This window comes from Schistocerca americana, chromosome 3 (genome assembly GCF_021461395.2).
Source record: "Schistocerca americana isolate TAMUIC-IGC-003095 chromosome 3, iqSchAmer2.1, whole genome shotgun sequence".
Lineage (NCBI taxonomy): Eukaryota > Metazoa > Arthropoda > Insecta > Orthoptera > Acrididae > Schistocerca > Schistocerca americana.
This window is the reverse complement of record NC_060121.1, coordinates 206,598,466-206,616,172: the sequence shown is the minus strand read 5'-3', so window position 1 is coordinate 206,616,172 and position 17,707 is coordinate 206,598,466. Positions and strand designations below refer to the sequence as shown.

At 38.7% G+C, this 17,707-nt stretch overlaps 1 protein-coding gene across 1 annotated transcript in view; it reads left to right on the top strand.

Annotated features, from left to right (window-relative positions):
• LOC124605486 (NECAP-like protein CG9132) overlaps positions 1-16,292 on the top strand; it is a 32,052-nt gene extending 15,760 nt beyond the window's left edge. Inside the window, exons 4-5 of the mRNA XM_047137210.1 lie at positions 1,434-1,717; positions 12,092-16,292. Of these exons, the coding sequence (XP_046993166.1) occupies positions 1,434-1,717; positions 12,092-12,134 (327 nt within the window). The 3' untranslated portion in view covers positions 12,135-16,292. The remainder of the gene's footprint in view (positions 1-1,433; positions 1,718-12,091) is intronic.
• Positions 16,293-17,707: the final 1,415 nt, after the last annotated feature.

Sequence of the window (17,707 nt, the reverse complement as noted above, 5' to 3'; positions counted from 1 at the left end):
CTCTCTCTTGAAAGGGACGGACTGATGACAGAGTAGTATAGTCCATTTAAACATACAATCGTCATCGTTAATATAAAAACTATCAGCCTTGTTTGTTTGAATAGATATCAGAAGATGCTCCATATGGATTTATATCCCTCCAGCCTACTTCTGTTTCTTAAATTTTTTTGCCTCTCATATTTATGATTTGACATGGATGTATTTTTTATTAGTATACACTACAGAATTGACTGGTGTGGGGTGGTGATTCTTTTCGAAAGCCTGGAATTCTCAAGGAATTACATTTTACCTGAAAAATCTGGAAAATTTCAGGGAATTTCAGGAATTTTGTAAGATCGCAGGGAATTTTGTATTTTTAACCTAACATTGGAATTCAGTTTTATTGAGGTTTATAAACAACAAAATTTAAAATACTCAGTATTTCAGAGTGTGTTAATTACTTGATATTAGTCCTTACAAATTATATCAATATTGAAAAGTTGGAATTACACTATAGTTGAGAGGAAAGAAAAGTCATTATTGAGAGATGCCAAGCAACCCCCCCCCCCCCTCCTCCCTCCACCCCCACCCCGCCTCAAACAGCCCCCTGCTAGTATGGCGGCACAACATTGGAAGCTTGGTGTTGAGTCTGTACATCTTTGGGAAATCAAGATAGAAAAAATGTTAATGACTTGCAGTATAACCTATTTAGATATTGAATTCTATATTTAAGTTTCACAGTTTTCAGATGTGCTTCATTGCCCATATGAATATCAGTTCTCTTTCAGCCCACATATCTTGTTATTACACTCAATAATAATGTTATGCAGAAATGAGTATGCATTGCCTATGTTACCCATTACTGGGATTAAATTCTAGCATAATTGCTATTCATATGGCAATAAATGTAATTTAACAATCAAAATAATCAATTGTTAACAATATAATGTAAATGGATAGATAAAGTACTCACCATGTGGTGGCAGGAGAAAACGCGCGCACGCGCACACACACACACACACACACACACACACACACACACACACAGAGAGGTTTAACTTTATCAAGCTTTCAGAGCCAGTGGATACTTCGTCTGGAGAAGAGTTGAAGGGGAAAGATGAGGGTTGAAGGAAAAGGACCGGAGAGGTTTAAGAAAAGGGCTACAGTTCAGAAAAGTCACCCAGAACCCTGAGTCAGGGGAGACCTACCGAAAGCGTTGAGAAGGAAAGAGTCTTTCCGAAACCTCTCCAATCCTTTTCTGTCACCCCTCTTCCTACCCCTTCAACTTTTCTGCCAGAAGGAGCCACTGGCTCCGAAAGCTTGTAAAAGTTAAACCTTTTTGTGTGTGTGTTCTCCTGCCGCTGCTTGGTGATTAGATTTTTTTCATCTAATAAATGTAATTTGTCAGACATTACCAAACTAGTTCTGAGAATGCATTTTCTCTCACTGTTCAGAAGAAAGATGGAACTGAAGTATCAAGTAGGCCAAAGCCTCGTGGTGTTGGTGGCAACAGCACAGGTATCCTCCCACCTCCTCCTGGTGGAGTTAAAATTGGGCCACCACCAGGAGCTCCGGCAAATGCGTCACGAGTGACGCCTGTTTCTTCTCCATCTCATCAGCCGAGACCTACTGCTGGAAATGATCTTCTGTGTGATTTGCCTGTTTCATCATCTCATGGTGCAACAGCCCCAGAAGCTAACTGGGGTGAATTTGCTGCAGCAGGTACAACACAACCAAGGTAAGCTACTGATTTTGAAGATTCTAATGAGTGAATTTGAAGATACTTATGGTCAAAAGCTTAAAGTAGATAATTGGGTGAGTAAGCAGATAAAATTTGTGGTAATACATGTCATTTGCCCTGAACATTTCCCCTTTGTTGTGCTAGAGTGAATCTGCACTTCTTCTAAAGTGCCCCCAGAGGTCTCACAACTCTTTCTGTGTGAATGTGATTGGCAGATGTGGGACCTTTGCAGTACTTCCGTTTCTGTTCTGCAAGTCTAACCTGTGTTAAGTACCATATTTATGTATGGTTATCGGATTTCCTGTCACAGTAGCACAACAAACTATACAAAAAGAATGGCATTTTGGAGACATCTGTAATGCACGGTATTACTGAAACTACATATTTTCAGAATACACAAGTATAGATAAAACATTCAACAAATAAAGCACATTAGCTTTCTGGTATACGGCTCCACAAAAGTTGAATGCCCACTGCAAGTAATGGACCGAGATAGCTGTTTAGAGGACAATCTCGCCACAGCGTGAGCACGCCACCTGTCCCGCCGTGTGAATACGCTGGCTAGTAGATTTTCCTTGCGGCCGATATAAATACAGCCGCCCAGTGAATGGTCAGTCAGTTCTGTACTCGCATCTGATATTGATGGTTACTATTCTCGGACATCATTGTGACAAAGGTTTCCACTTTGCACTTAATTGTTTGTTGCTTTGGTCTTGTCCTTGTCCTTGTCCTTGTTTACTGTCTGCCATCAGTCAGTGATTTCTTGCTAGACTTCAGCTTGCTGATGTTTTCTATTCTGCGGCAGGCCCTTGCACCTCACGGCTTCAGATGTTTCTTTCCTGGGTTCTGTTGCGTGCACTGATATTTGGCTGCTCACTGATACAGCAAGTGTCTGAAACACTGAAATTAAGATGGTGGCTGTTTGAATTGCTGCTCAGAATGCAGCATCTCATTAATCAGCCACATCACAAAATCAGAATAAATTAGATATTTTCATTAAAGGAGTACACAAAAGCCATGAAAAACATTCAGCTTGCAGCACAAATAAAATGAGGATAATGGGATGGCTAATTTCCCAAACGATATACTAACAAGCAAAGCCATGGTTTTGCATACCTTTAATGGTGAGGAAACTGAAGGCTCCAGTTTCCCCAAAAGGCACAGAACTGTAGTAACTAGTCATGTCTGCGGCACTCAATGAGGGAACTATTTCAGCACAGTTCTACCATGTGGGTAAGGTTTACCCACCTCAAAGAAAAAGTGATGTAATAATTCTTTTGGGCAATATGCTCGGTGAACACATACTTAGCTAAGTAACCCACAATACATGGGTGGTGGAATGTGTGTGTGTGTGTGTGTGTGTGTGTGTGTGTGTGTGTGTGTGTGTGAGAGAGAGAGAGAGAGAGAGAGAGAGAGAGAGAGAGAGAGAGAGAGGGGGGGGGGGGGGCAGGGCAGGTGCGTGCACGTGCATGTGTCAGAGACGGTAATTTGTTGTCTAATTTGGTTGTTAGAGAGGAAGAAACTAGTTAGTCACTTCCAGTGTGGGTTCAGGAAGTATCATTGTACCCTACACAACTTGGCTCTTGTGGAGATAGCTGTGTGGGAGGCACCACTGATACTATGAATAACATACCTGACTCACCGAACAGTCCAGTGAAGACTTCTTGACTATTTTATGATGTACTCCTCCTCCTGCTCCCCCTGCTGTCTTGCGTAAACAAATAGGTAGTTATGTTTAAGGTACTAGAGGTTGTAAGCTTGTACGCATAAGGCAGGTTTTAATGGCATCATTCTCCAGTTTAATCAGTCAGGTATCAGAGCTTCATATTTTGTTAAAGACTCGCATGGCTCCTACACTTGCAGGAGCTTAAAAGTATGAGCACTTTAATAAAGATTTAGGCATGGGTTGCAGACAGATCTAGTCTACAATAATTTTGTAAGTTTGTCCACTCCCATCTAGACGGTTGAGTATACAATTTATGGGTCAGCGTCACCTCTGTACTGAAAGATCTTGGACACAAAACACCATGCACACACCAGACTGCAAACAGTGGCTTACAGAACAAGCCCTACCCCCAGCATCCATGTCAAAGCTAGTGAGTCACTGCTATCACTCCTAAGCATGTGACATGCCTTTAAAGCAGGGATGTCCAACCTTTTAGCTTATCTGGACTGCACTGGAAGAAGAAGAAGAAGAAGAAGAAGAAGACAATGAAAAGTATTTTTGTATCAAAATTAATATATTCTACTTAGCACTAACAACAACCGCTGGGGGAGGGGGGAAGGGAATGGACCAGTGAGAGAATAGCATCATGTAGTGTGACTTTCAAATTGAATATATTCAATTTGTCATCCAATTTTCAATTAACATAAATGGAATTTTATGGATAATTTTTTTCTGTTTGTGTGATATATTCTCACTTCTTGGGCCGCTTTAATAATTGCTTTGAGTTGCATGCAGTCCATGGGTTTGGACACCCCTGCCTTAAAACTTAATCAGTCAGAGAATCTCCAGTGTCATGGGCATAAGGGAAAGAGAGTGGTTGGAAATGAGTGAAAATAAACTTTGGACAGTTAAACAGAATACTAAACAGTGACGCACTTCCATCAAGTCAAGCGGATCATTTTAGCTTAGCTCACCTGACCTCTGTGGATAGCATTACCCATTGACCCATGTAACCTGTTCCTGTGTGTTAGGATCCTCCAGAATGTAATGCATCTGATGTTAATGTTATAGGTGTGATACTGTAACTAAATATTTTTTGTATGCTGATCAGCGAGCATTGAATATTGTGGCTGTAGGTATCCCCTTTATTTTAAGTGGTAATTGGACGACTGTAGCATGGGTTTTAAAGTTTTGTGAGGAATCTGTGTTAGAGAGCAGTGTTCAATGACTGTGTTGCTGGCTCCTTTCCATTTCTTATATTGATGGTTAGCTAGCCTCATGTGTCTCGAGAAAGCTTTAGTGCTTTTATCCAACTAACTTCATTTTACGCAGTATTATTTTATAAGACTGCCATAATTTTGAGTGGTGGAACATAATGCTTAAGCATGCATGGTCTCTCTCTCTCTCTCTCTCTCTCTCTCTCTCTCTCTCTCTCTCTCTCTAACACACACACACACACACACACAGACAAACACACATTTTGTTTTTTATTTTAATATATGTCTTATTTTAAATTATGAATTGTTCTAATTACTTAAATAGTAAATTTGTGTTTGTTTTAGGCTGGGTTGCCGAAAATACTTTCTTAACTTGAGACAGTACTAAATGGGTCAGTTTGACATTTGGTAGGTGTTTGCTCTCCCCACAGGTCTTACGCAGAGGGGCAGCCATTCATGCCCACCTAAGTATGACATTGTCAAAAACCAGTTAATATATTTCTACAATACACATCCACAGTATCATTATTTGTAAGGAAATACCTCTTTGATCAGTAAATAGAAAACTCATGTTCACATTCATATTTACCAAGGGCACTGGTGATCAAGCCTATAGGCATTCATCATCCTTTTGATGTACGAACTGCACCAGGAAGGGCACCCAGTGTGGCACGTTAGTAATCATCTTTGCGTGACAATCTTGATTTCTGCTACTGGGAAATCACCAATTATATAGCCAATAACCAACAGGTAGCTAGTCATTCATGAGAATGATAGAGAAGATGAGGAGAGGGAAGAACTGTCATCGCCAAAGCTGCAAACTCTCCATGTTAAACCATGTAACATTTACCTTCCTTCCGGCTCAGATGCTGTGCCAGGTGGCTGTTATGAAACTCATAAACAGCAACTTTCAGTTGAAATGGGTGACACCCTGGCAGATAATCTGCAGTGAAATGTAATACTCTCTTTCAAGCTGATGGCCATGAAGCCCTAGTAGTCTCCTCATAGAAATGGTAATTAGGTGATTATGGTGCTATTTCAGCACTACAGCATTCTTGCACTTGGCCCCGTGGTGGGAGAAACAACAGCAGCATTGGAATAGAGGTAAATATTCTCTACAGTACCTAGTTTGTACGTAACAAAAACAGACCCATTTGTTCCAACAGACATTGAGGATAAATTTGGAGAGGTAGCAGCATCAGATAAGATGCAGAGCATCTTTCTCCTGACTGAAGCAGAGGACTGTTCAGTTGTGAAATTTACTTTTTGTGTGTGTGTCTGTTGGTTGTTACTATTATCCCTTACATAAATCTTAAACATAGTGCAGGGGATAATTTTCCACCATGACTTGATTCTGCAATTGGACAAGGAATTAGATACTAACATGGAATGGGAGGGGAGTTACATTTTCCCCTCCATATTTATAAAGAGCCAAAAGACAGAACAAATGCTCCCTTGTTCATGTAACTATCATTTTAGTATCACATTCCCAAAACAAAGTAAATATTATGGATGGACTACCATTGCGTTGTCAGGCCGTATGTATTACTAATAACAGAGTGTTTCAACGCCTTTTCATTTGCCGCATAACATTCCGGTTATCTCATGAGCCCATCCATGGTAACTGTAGACATGCCCAACGCAATAGAATACTTTATGGACGCACTCCAACCTTCCTTAACTGCCAGGGTGAATGCCACACCAATGTACACAATTAGCAAAAACTAGTGTAACATTTCAGGATATAAGACACTAAATCGATCGTTGCACATCAACATTATAAAGTAGTGTAAATACCTTCACACTGTCAGAATAGCTGGCTTTGCAACACTTGCTCAGATGAACCCAAGCCATCAGCACACTCGTACATGGCTCCTCAGTCCACCAGCATCGGCTGGAGAAGAAGCACCGTCCTCTGGTGTCTTCCAATAGAAGGATACACTCTGGGAAAGCCTCTTCCCAGAATTGTACAGGGTCATGTCCCTACAACTACCAGTAACTGAAGGAGCTGAGCATTGTGGATTAGAGGTCTGTCTGTTCTTCCCCTTTACCTGACCTTAAAATGAATAAACACCTTCAGCACTAAACATCTTAAAAAGATGCAAAAGAAAAAAAAAGTGGAACAACTTACATATGAAGGTGAATCTGGTGTTACTGTTATGCTGGACCCCTCCCTCCTCACCTGGTTTTTAACCAAAGGTTGTAGATATTAACAGGTGCCAAATGATGATTGTGGGGCATAACCTGTCTGTCTCCTCCCCTCCACTACAACACCCACAGTACAATCATTTTGTGGAACTATATTGCATATTATTGCAACCTCTCTGAACTGCAACAGCTATTGTCACTCTACTTGGCAGTCTGTGTAGCCCTACAATAAATGTGGTTCTCTTGAAAGCAGTACCTTACCCTCAAAAATTATCATTCCTACTGCAAATTCTTTGCCACCCCTGAGAGACTATAGGAGGGTTCTCTATGCACAGACATTCATAGTAATGAGTGTCTATGGATGGTCTACATTTACATTTACACTCTGCAAACCACCATGAGGTGCATGGAAATAGGTATGTCCCATTGTATCAGTTATTAGGGTTTCTTCCTGTTCCATTAGTGTATGGAGCATGGGAAGAATGATTGTTTGAATGCCTCTGTCCATGCAGTAATTATTCTAATCTTATCTCCATGATCCCGATGTGAGGGATGCACATATGGTTTTAGTATGTTTGTAGAGTAATCATTTAAGGCCGGTTCTTGAAACTTTGTCAATAGAATTTCTTGGTTAGTTTACATCTATCTTCAAGTGTCTTCCAGTTCAGTTCCTTCAGTATCCCTGTGACACTCTCCAACAGATTAAACAAACCTGTGACCATTTGTGGTGCCCTTATCTATATACATTCAGTATACCCTGTTAGTCCTATGTGGTATGGGCTTCATGCACTTGCGCAGTGTTCTAGAACTGGTCACACAAGTGATATGTAAGCAGTCTTGGCAATCTCCTTTGTAGACTGATTACATTACCCCGGTATCCTACCAATAACCAAAGTCTGGCACCTGCTTTACCCATGAGTGAACCTATGTAACCATTCCATTTCATACCCCTGTAAAGTGTTACACCCTGGTATTTGTATGAGTCAGCCGATTCCAGCAGTGACTCATTGATATTGTAGTAGTAGGTTACTACTTCCTTTTTTGTAACGTGCACAATTTTACATTTCTGAACGTTTAGAGCAAGTTGCCAGTCTCTGCGCCATGTTGACATCTTATCAACATCTGACTGAATATTTATGCAACTTCTCTCAAATATTACTTCGTTATAAATAACTGCATCATCTGCAAAAAGCCTTATTTTACTGTTAATATTGTCCGCTAGGTCATTAATATACAACGTGAATAGCAAGGGTCCCAACACACTTCCCTGGGACACACCTGAAGTTGCTTTTACATCTGACAATGACTGTCCATCCAAGAAAACGTGCTGTGTCCTGTGTACCACAAAGTCCTCAATCCAGTTAAAAGTTTCACTTGATACTCCGTATGATTGTACTTTTGGCAATAAGTGTAGGTGCAGTACTGAGTCGAATGCTTTTCAGAAATCAAGAAATAGAGCACATACCTGGTTGTCATGATCCAAAGCTTTCATTATGTCATGTGAGAAAAGTGCCAGTTGGGTTTCACATGATCGATGTTTTTGAAATCCTGGCAGGTTGGCATTGAAGAGGTCATTCTGTTAAAGATATCTCATTATATTTGAGCTCATAATATGTTCTAAGATTCTGCAACCAATTGATGTCCAATATAGGTAGATGTGATCTATGCGTTTTTCCAACACCTGGGCATGGCTTTTTGACAGAGGGGTTTATGATGGATTACAGTTGGAAGAGGGGCTAGCTCAGCCGCATTTTCATAATAGAATTTGACAGGGACTACATCGGCCCCTGGAGCTTTGTTCAATTTGAATGATTTCAGCCGTTTCCAAACACCACTGACTCTAATAGTTATTTCATTCGTCTTTTTGGTGGTGTGAGGATTAAATTGGGGAAATTCGCTTGGCTCCATTTGAAAATGGAGTTAGGCATTTCAGCTTTTGCTTCGCTAGCCTCAATTTCAGTTCCTGTCTCATTTGTTAAGGACTGGACACTAATTTTGGAGCCACTAACAGCCTCTACATATGACCAGAATTTCTTTGGGTTCTGTGAAAGATCACTTGACAATATTCTGCTGCAGTAGTCATTGAAGGCAACATGCATTGCTTTTTTGATAGCCAAATGAATTTTATCCAGCATCTCTCTATCTATAGCCCTACTATGTAGTAATCTCTGTTTCTTTAGAAGTTTCTTTACAGTGGCTGTATACCATGGAGGTTCCCTCCGATTATGAACTGTTCTGCTGGGTACATGTCAATCCTGTGCATGGTCAATTATTCTTTCAAACTTGAGCCAGAGTTCCTCTACATGCTTCTGCCCTGTGCTGAATGTTTCAAGTTCCTCATTAAGATATGACAATACTGATTTTTTATCTAGTTTACTGAACTTATGTCTTTCTGCTTGTTTTAGTTTTCCTTTGTACTTTGGTAATCATTGATGCAACAGCTGCATCATGGTCACTGATATCAGTTTCGGTGTGGACATCCTCAAAGAGGACATGTCTTTTTTGTTGCAATTAGATCCATCTTGAGTTGAGTTCCTATCTGTTCTATGTAGTTTTCGTAGAAGGCATTTAGTAAAGTTCCACAGGATATCTTACCACACCCCCACCATGAACAAAACTGCATTTTTCCCAATTAATCATTGTATGATTAAAGTTTCCACAGATGATCACAGTATGATTGGGAACTTACCTATAAGTGAACGGAGATTTTCTCTAAAAGTTTTTGGTTACATCAGGAGATGAGTCAGGTGGGCAATAGGAGGATACCATTAGCATTTTAGGCCCAACCCTGAACCTGAGTCTTGTCCATACACTCTCACATGCAGTTCCAGTTTCTACCTCAGTGGATTTGCCTGTACTTTCGATGAACGCTTAAATTTTCCCCCTAAAATCTCACTACCACTTTCAGGTTTCAACCAGCTTTTTGCACCTAGTATTAAGTGATCTTCAAACTCTGGCACCTTATTGCGAATGCTTCAGCAGTTAACTATTAAGATTTTAATACTCTCACTTGTTGGAGGCATTTCTTTCGATCTTAACACCGATACTTCTCTGTTTCCTATAGCTGTCGTTATCTGGATTGGATGGAGTGTCGCCTAATCTTAAAAACCTCTTGTGTGCATCCCACGCTCAGTCAGCTACCTGAGTAGCAGCATCTGATGTGTAGTGCACACCTGACCTAATTAGGAGCACCCTACAGTTCTAAACCCTATGGTGCAAGTCCAGGAAGTTGCAGCTTAGCTTGTCACAGAACTTTCAAATGTGTGTTTCAGTCCTTCCACTTCACTCAGAACCAAAGGGCCACGGTCAGTTCTGGGGACAATGCTGCAAATTATGAGCTGCTTTGAAATTCCATAAACAAGGCTGGTCTTCTCAGCCATCTCTGCCAGTCACTGGAGTGACCCAAGAATGCCCTCAGATCCCAGATGACATGTTGATGAGGTCCTCAGGCATACATGCTGTGCACATGGTGTCCTATTCTGTCCCTTCCTGCCATTTCCCTAAGGAGTACCATCACTGGTCGTATGACATCTAGATCCACCATTGACATGCTACTTGCAGTCAAATGGATGGGAAATGACATATTTTGTACTTTCTGCAGAGGAGACAGGAACCACAGGAGGTACAGTAACACCTATCCATTTTAGTGCAGCTGACAGCATGTTCGTGATCATTGATCTTGTAATTTCTACACCCATTCTTGTTAATTTGATACAGTTCTCTGTGCATGATGATCTGTGCACCATGGACCACTTTCCAGCTAGTTTAAAATATGTTTCACAGAAAAGCATTAAGCTCTAATTTTTTAGTCATACAGCTTGTGCCACACCACAATAAGGCATTGGTCTTATTGCTTCTAGGCAACAGATGTCAGATACATGGTTTGTCAACGCCATCGTCTTTGTGACGGGTAGATCCAATTCTTCATTGTGGAGTAAGGCTGCGTACTGGCACCGTGTATACAAGTCCCATTTTCAGTCTTTTGGCAGAATATAAGTTCCTACTTGTGCAGTTTCAACACTACCAATTGCTATTCCAATTATGCAACTGCTTCTGCCAATTTGCGAGCCATTTGAATTGTGTGATTATTTTTTCCTCCCAGGTGAACAAATTCCTCTGATAATTAACCTGGAGTAGGTCCAGCCTGGTGTTAAGCAAGACCACACATCCATTTTGACTTTTGACCTATTCTGAGAGCCTATTTCCTGACGTAGCTTCTTCTGAGTTCTCGACGAACACCAAAGTGCTGCAGTGATTGATAGTGATAGCTCTAAAAGTGCAGCAAAGACTTGATAATCTTCCACACCAAAGACTTGATAATCTTCCACACACACTGAAGGCCATGTGCAACAGTTTACCAGATCCCCGTACACCTTCACGGCCGAACTCATGGATGGTGCTAGAACACGCAGTTTCATCAAGATGAAAACTGGCAGCTGATTTTTGGTATGCAGTGACTCCGTGAACAGTCTGCAGGCTATTGACTGATGCTACCCTCACCAACAGGTAAAGACCACTATCCACAGCCTCCTTTACAATCTCAGCTTTACTGCTTGCTCATGTGTTTTTATGTAGATCCAAGTCATGTGGAACTACCAGGGAATGAGGTAGCTGATCGATGAAGTGACCATGTGGGCAGCATTAATAGTAGGGATACTGGGCATTAATTTGTGAGCATATGTGAGACTTGTGACCCATCACATTTGGAACAAACTACACATCATGAAGGAGGCCACAACAGTGTTGGATTGCTCCTTCCTTTTGTTCTGGAAAGAGCCTTATTCGAGCTTCATATTAGTGACACCTGTCTGACAGTTTTGTCTTGTGCAATGAGACAACCTCTTCTCCTTACCCATTGAAACTGCAGTGCTTCACCGACATGGCTCACATCCTTGCAGTGTGTCCTACCTTACAGCAGTCTGACAAACACAGTCTTAAGGATTTCTTAACCTTGTATTCCCTGCTGATGGAAGGCCAGGGTCAGGGACAGGGAAACAGAAAACGTGGGAGGGAGGGTGGGAGTGAGTGAGTGGCAGAGAGATGGCAGAGGGAGGGCCGACTGGCCTTTCCTCTCAGTATGCTCGCGTCAAGGATACAGAGTTTTGTGAAGAGTGACTCTCTCCACCAGTTGTGCCCCACTGCACATCAGCCTCTGATCTTCTCACTAACTCCTGTGATTACTTTTAACTCTTAAGAGGGGGGGGGGGGCGGCTTATAAGATGATATATTGGCATGCTTTGTTTTGTTTACTTACAGGAATAGTTTGTTATGTATATGTACAGAACAACATATTTATTATGCCAAAGTATTTCACTGAAAAATATGTGGAATTTTTTTCAGTCCTTCCCAGTCCAGTGCAAATTCCAATTGGGTCCAATTTTGAGAAGATCTGCCTTCAGAGAAACAGCAGCTTGATGTTGAATGGATCGTGGTTCATTCATAACTTAAAATAAACATGATTAGGATAATTTATAGCTAAAAATAGCTATCTTAGTGTAATATTGTGAAGGGAATCTATCACACAGATGAAATATAATCTGATACAGTGTTAATAAAATTACAGGAAGAATTGTTATAAAGTTGAAAACCTATTGAAAAAATTAAATTATATTTTATGTGTTAAAATTCAGTTTTGTATGTTTAGAGAGATATATATTTACCTGTGTATATACACACATACGTACATAAAAATTATAGTGTTGCTGTCTCACATGAGTAGAAAATTTATGGTTATACAATCGATATGGCTGTTACGCTAAACTGTGGAAATTTTTGAAAAATAATTGATAGTTGAGTTACTTTATTACAGTTGGCAGTTAAATATCAAGGGGGAAAATTGTTAATAAAGATCACACATGAGAAACTAATAGTTATATAGCTTCAGTTTATATTTTAGCATCAGTTTATTGTTTCTGCAGAGAGTAATCATATTCAAAACAGAAAACTTGAAGGATAAAATGGAAAAATCATGTCAGTGCTTCTTGCTTTCTTCCATTTCTGCTAAATTCTAGCAGTACGGTGCAGGCATTTGGTGAAGTATCTATTATGATTACTGCTAAAAAAGATTATGTGAATCTTTTGTTTTTGCTCCCCTGTTGGCTAAGATCGTTACTGTATCTGAAATATGCTCAGTGCACACATTTGTTATGGAATACAAAATACAATAATTTAAGTTTTCATCATTTTTAGACACCTTTGTCTGCATCTACATTATTACTTTGGCGTAATATTATATAATAAAGTATACTCCAGAAAATTATTTTCAGACTTTTAGATATTGACTTGCTTTATAAATTATTCGTACAAGAACTGGAGATCTGCATTAATGAAGCAAGCACTGAAATTTTGAAACAGTGATAATTGTCTGATTACAATCTTCAATATATATTTAACCACCATTGTACCCAGAAGAGATCAAAAATGAAAGCCTATTGTGTGTTCGTGAGCACACACTAGTTTTCTGTCAATTCTTGTAAAAACATAAATATCTTTAAAATGGTGCTGTTGTTATTGCTTTGCTGTAGAATTTGTATTCTTTGTTGAACAACTGAACCAGTGGTGAAATAATAATCATTTTGACATTGCTGACAGTATCAATTGATTTTTCTAACACTGGGTGACATGCTACAAAATTACTGCTTCAACTTTGATTGTTTAAAAATTATTATGTTTGCACAATAGGCTTTCACCTGATTTTGAAAATGTACACGCTACTTACAAGTGTAACAGGATAAAGATTACTTGACAATATTGATTTCATATTACAAAAACATTTTCACATCATCCTGTACAATATCATACTAGATGTCAACTTGAAAATGTTACTATAAAATGTTACAATATTAATCATTGAAGCTTTGTAATGTAAAACATTAGTTTTAACTAAGTCATATCTTATGTCACACTGTTGTTCTTGTCAAATATTTACATTACTGACATCTTGTGATGTAGTTACCAGTGGAGGTTTGCCACAATAACAAATTACTGTTGACAACAATAACAAGTCACTGTTGTTCCAATCAGGTATCTTCACTGCACACTTTTGATTGCAGCAATTGCTTCATGAAAATGGAAGTCTGAGACAGTGATGCATTGGATTGAGGGTTCCTAAAATGAAAAATAGGGGAGATATTTACTTAAGAATTGTATTGTACAGGTGGGTTTCAGAGATCAGTATTGAAGTCGTGATGTATGAATACCAGTTCTGATGCGTCGGGTGGTTTGCCTTTCAAGTGGTGACAGCGGAAGCTGCAAAAATGAATGACGAGAAAAGTTCAAAGATACAAAACAGGCAGGTGCTAGCAGACAAGTAATGCATGGGTACATTGAAGTAAGATTTATGCTGTTGGCAGGAAGAACAACCAGAACTGGTGATTATTTGACAAGTTGCAGATTTAATTTACCTACAGCTTGGGAAATTTGTTCAAGAAAAAGCTACTCTGGTATGGTAGATTTTATGATTAGTTACATCTCCTAAGTTTCACTGGATACAGTGTAATGCAGTCCATGTATGTCTACCAGATAGTCTGCAGTGGTATTAAAATCTCTTTTTACAATCCGTATGTCCTCGCAATGCAGGGGTAAGAATGGATCTTCTTGGCTATACAAGAAAATATTACTGTGACCAGCAACTTCACCCCCAATATCAGTATGTCAGCTATAATCTCTATGGTTCTGAAATCTGAGTCAAATGGGCTGAAATATTAACGAATGATTCTCTCACTTTCTGTTTTTGTTGTAACAGCCAGACATTTCCTTGCAGTACTAGTGGACAGTGTGAAGTACTCATATTTGGGGCACAATTCTGTTGATTTTGTGATAAGGTGACATTTTGCTAGTAATGCTATTAAAATGATTGGCTGTATTGCTTTGCAAGGAACTCATCCTTTTACTTTCCTCTGGTGCTAGTCAGTGGAAATAATAATCATTGTTTTAGTGTTACTTAGGTCTATCTTTGCCTTGGAGCATGTAACATCTGTGTGCGTGTTTGCCCTAACAGTACTTGTAATTGAAGATAGCATACTCTTGGGCACAGATGAGAGGCAGAACTGTCTGTTTTAACCCCTATATTTTTTTTTGCATTTTACCCCCTATATTTTTGCATTTTGTGCAGTGTGGCAGGAGTTGATATTTCAAAATCATCCCTATAATTTGGTGATTAAATTTTTTGTATATGAAAACACAAGTCAAACATTAAAATGGATCTCGCACATGGTGAATCTTCCTCACCATGCTCCAAGATGTCTTAGTCTGGCAGGTCTTGACTCTCATTTTGGTTGTTGTTACTGTCTACAAAAAACAGTGGTGTCCTTCATGCCTTATTGTACAGATTAGAACAAAATGAAGTTTAGTGGTTAGGATACTGAACATAAATGGGACTCTTAGTTACCTCCATTGTCTGCAGAACTAGTAATTTACTTGTGTGACTGAATTGCTTTGTCCTGTGAGTACAATGAGGGATGCATTGGTATGTAATTATCATTTTTGTGTATGTGCCTGCAGTGTGGATGCGTGGAGATAGGAGTAATGTTTTTCAATGTATAAAATAATAATTGTACTATAATTTATAATTATTGTTTCTGGTGGACACGTTCTATATCTCTTAATAGACTGAGTTTGTTTCTGGAAACATTGTTGTTACTACAGTTTTTTGATACATACCTTGACTAAGAGCTGAAGATTAGGTAATTTATTTCTTTGTAGGTATTGTCTTTGTTGGTTCAGTTCCTGTGAATTCTTATACCTATATCTAGTGCTTGTATACTGTGGCAGTGGCCTAGTTTTTGTGTGACTGCTACAAAAAAGTTACGTTTTCTAAAGAGTTACTTAAATTTTGCTATATATTGAGAACTATGTTATCGAGCAGTAGCAAATAACCAGTACAGTCACGTGTTTCGCAGGAAGAGGTTCTTCTTCCCCCATTTTTATTTTCTATTCTCCCAATTACTTTGAATGTATTTGATGGTACCATTGTATGTTTCCTATGATTGGTTATGTATCAAGCACTCCTTACTGGGGCAAAAGTTGTCTTTTTTAATAACAGATTTTCTTTTCAAATCTCAACTCACATTCCATACTAAATGTGAAAAGTGCTGCACTTATGTCTAGTCACTGATATTTAATCATGTAAACGAACTGCTTTGTAATTATGTGTTCACAAGTGTTTTAAATACATTTGATAATATACTGTATATCAGTCATTTTAACATTGATGGCCTATAACAGGTATGTATGTGTTTGCATGTAAAGCTTGTCAATCTGAATTAATACATGTGTGATGGTTATGAGTTCAAGAATAAAATTATTTTCCTGTTGCGTTGAGTCTTGCAGCTATAATTAAATAAATGAACAACTTATTCTGTGTAAATCAGTGGTTCAGTCATATGCAACACAAGTTTACAATCATTTGAAAGAATTAAAGGTTTTGTTTATTATAAATGATAAAAAATTTTGATTTGTACTGTCATTTTAATATATGATTACTTAATGTACCCTCAAAAAATAAGCCTCACTGCAAAAATAAACAGATATTTGTTTGTTATTATTATTATTATTATTATTATTATTATTATTATTAACAACAGCAGCAACACTGCCATCAGCAGCTGCTGCTGCTGCCACCACCACTGCCGCTGCTCCTCCTCCTCCTCCTCCTCCTCCTCATTTGAATGTATGTTCAGTACCTGAGTATGTGTTCTTCAAAATGGTATAGATATACATTTTTACAGACCAAGTACTAGTTTTAAACTGTGTACACATTTAGTGGAAATTCACCATACCTGTTTCCAAACTATGACCCTTATTCTAAAAGGCATGGGCAACGGGTGCTGGTTTTCACTGAGATATTAAGAACATTTCCTAATTGTCTTCCTAATGATGAGACCGAATGTCAGTTAAGTAATCATCCAGCAAGGCTGAAAATACATATTTCTTGATTTTAATATCTGACTTTGAATGGAAAAATGAAGTATAATCATGAAGTCAGTTTTTTTTCTGGAGCTTCTGCTAGCAAGTATGAATTACTTTGAATTACTTTGAATTGTCAGTCCTCTTGATGTTGGTTGTTCTGTCCTGGCACATATTTATTTATCTCCTTGTTCAGTCTGGTGTTCATGATTGTGGTACTATTATCAATTGTCTTGTTCTAGGAAAAGCTTTGAAAACCAGAAGTTGTTAAGAATTTGAAGAGAGTGCGGAAACTGAAAAGCACTGCTACAGTTAGATTGTCAGTAGTAGTCTAAAAGTTGGCCATCCTTTTACTAGCCATGTGACACATCAGCAGAAACAAGTGAAAACTTCAAAGAGAACCTTAGTTCAATAAACATACACTTGTTTCTCTATTCTACTGTAATGGTTGAGGTAACGAGCAATCTGAAATTTTTGGAGAAATTTCTGTTACATAAATGAAAAATGAGACAAAACTTGCTCTGACACAATTGTATGAAAACTGCCTGGACAGATAATTCAGAACATCAGATTTTTTGGATCTATCAGATTTTTTGTTGACAAATATGACTACTTTGAGAACTGGGTTAATGGAACATGTTCACTGTTGAGTTCCTGCCAGCAGTGTGTCATCTGTATGTGGTATGTGGCACCTCACTGTCACAGCAGGGCTAGCCATTTCCTAATTTATTGTTTCTGCTGTGCTAAATAATAATTTTTGTGTATTTGTTAATTCGTTTTTAAAATACTTTACAGTAAAGAAAAAGGCTATGTTGATAAATTCTTTTACACCCCCCACTCCCCAATTATACCTCATTGATTGTATCAAAAGATTGTGTCAAGATAAATTAAACATTGAGTGTTATGTAAAACTCACAATACATAGTCAGTTGCAAGTAGTGCTATTTACCAATTTTTGGAGTGATATACAATCATTACCCTAATTTTAGTGTATATTTATGTGATTAAAAGCACAGTTTTGGGGATTTCCAGAAGCTTCCAATATTTAGG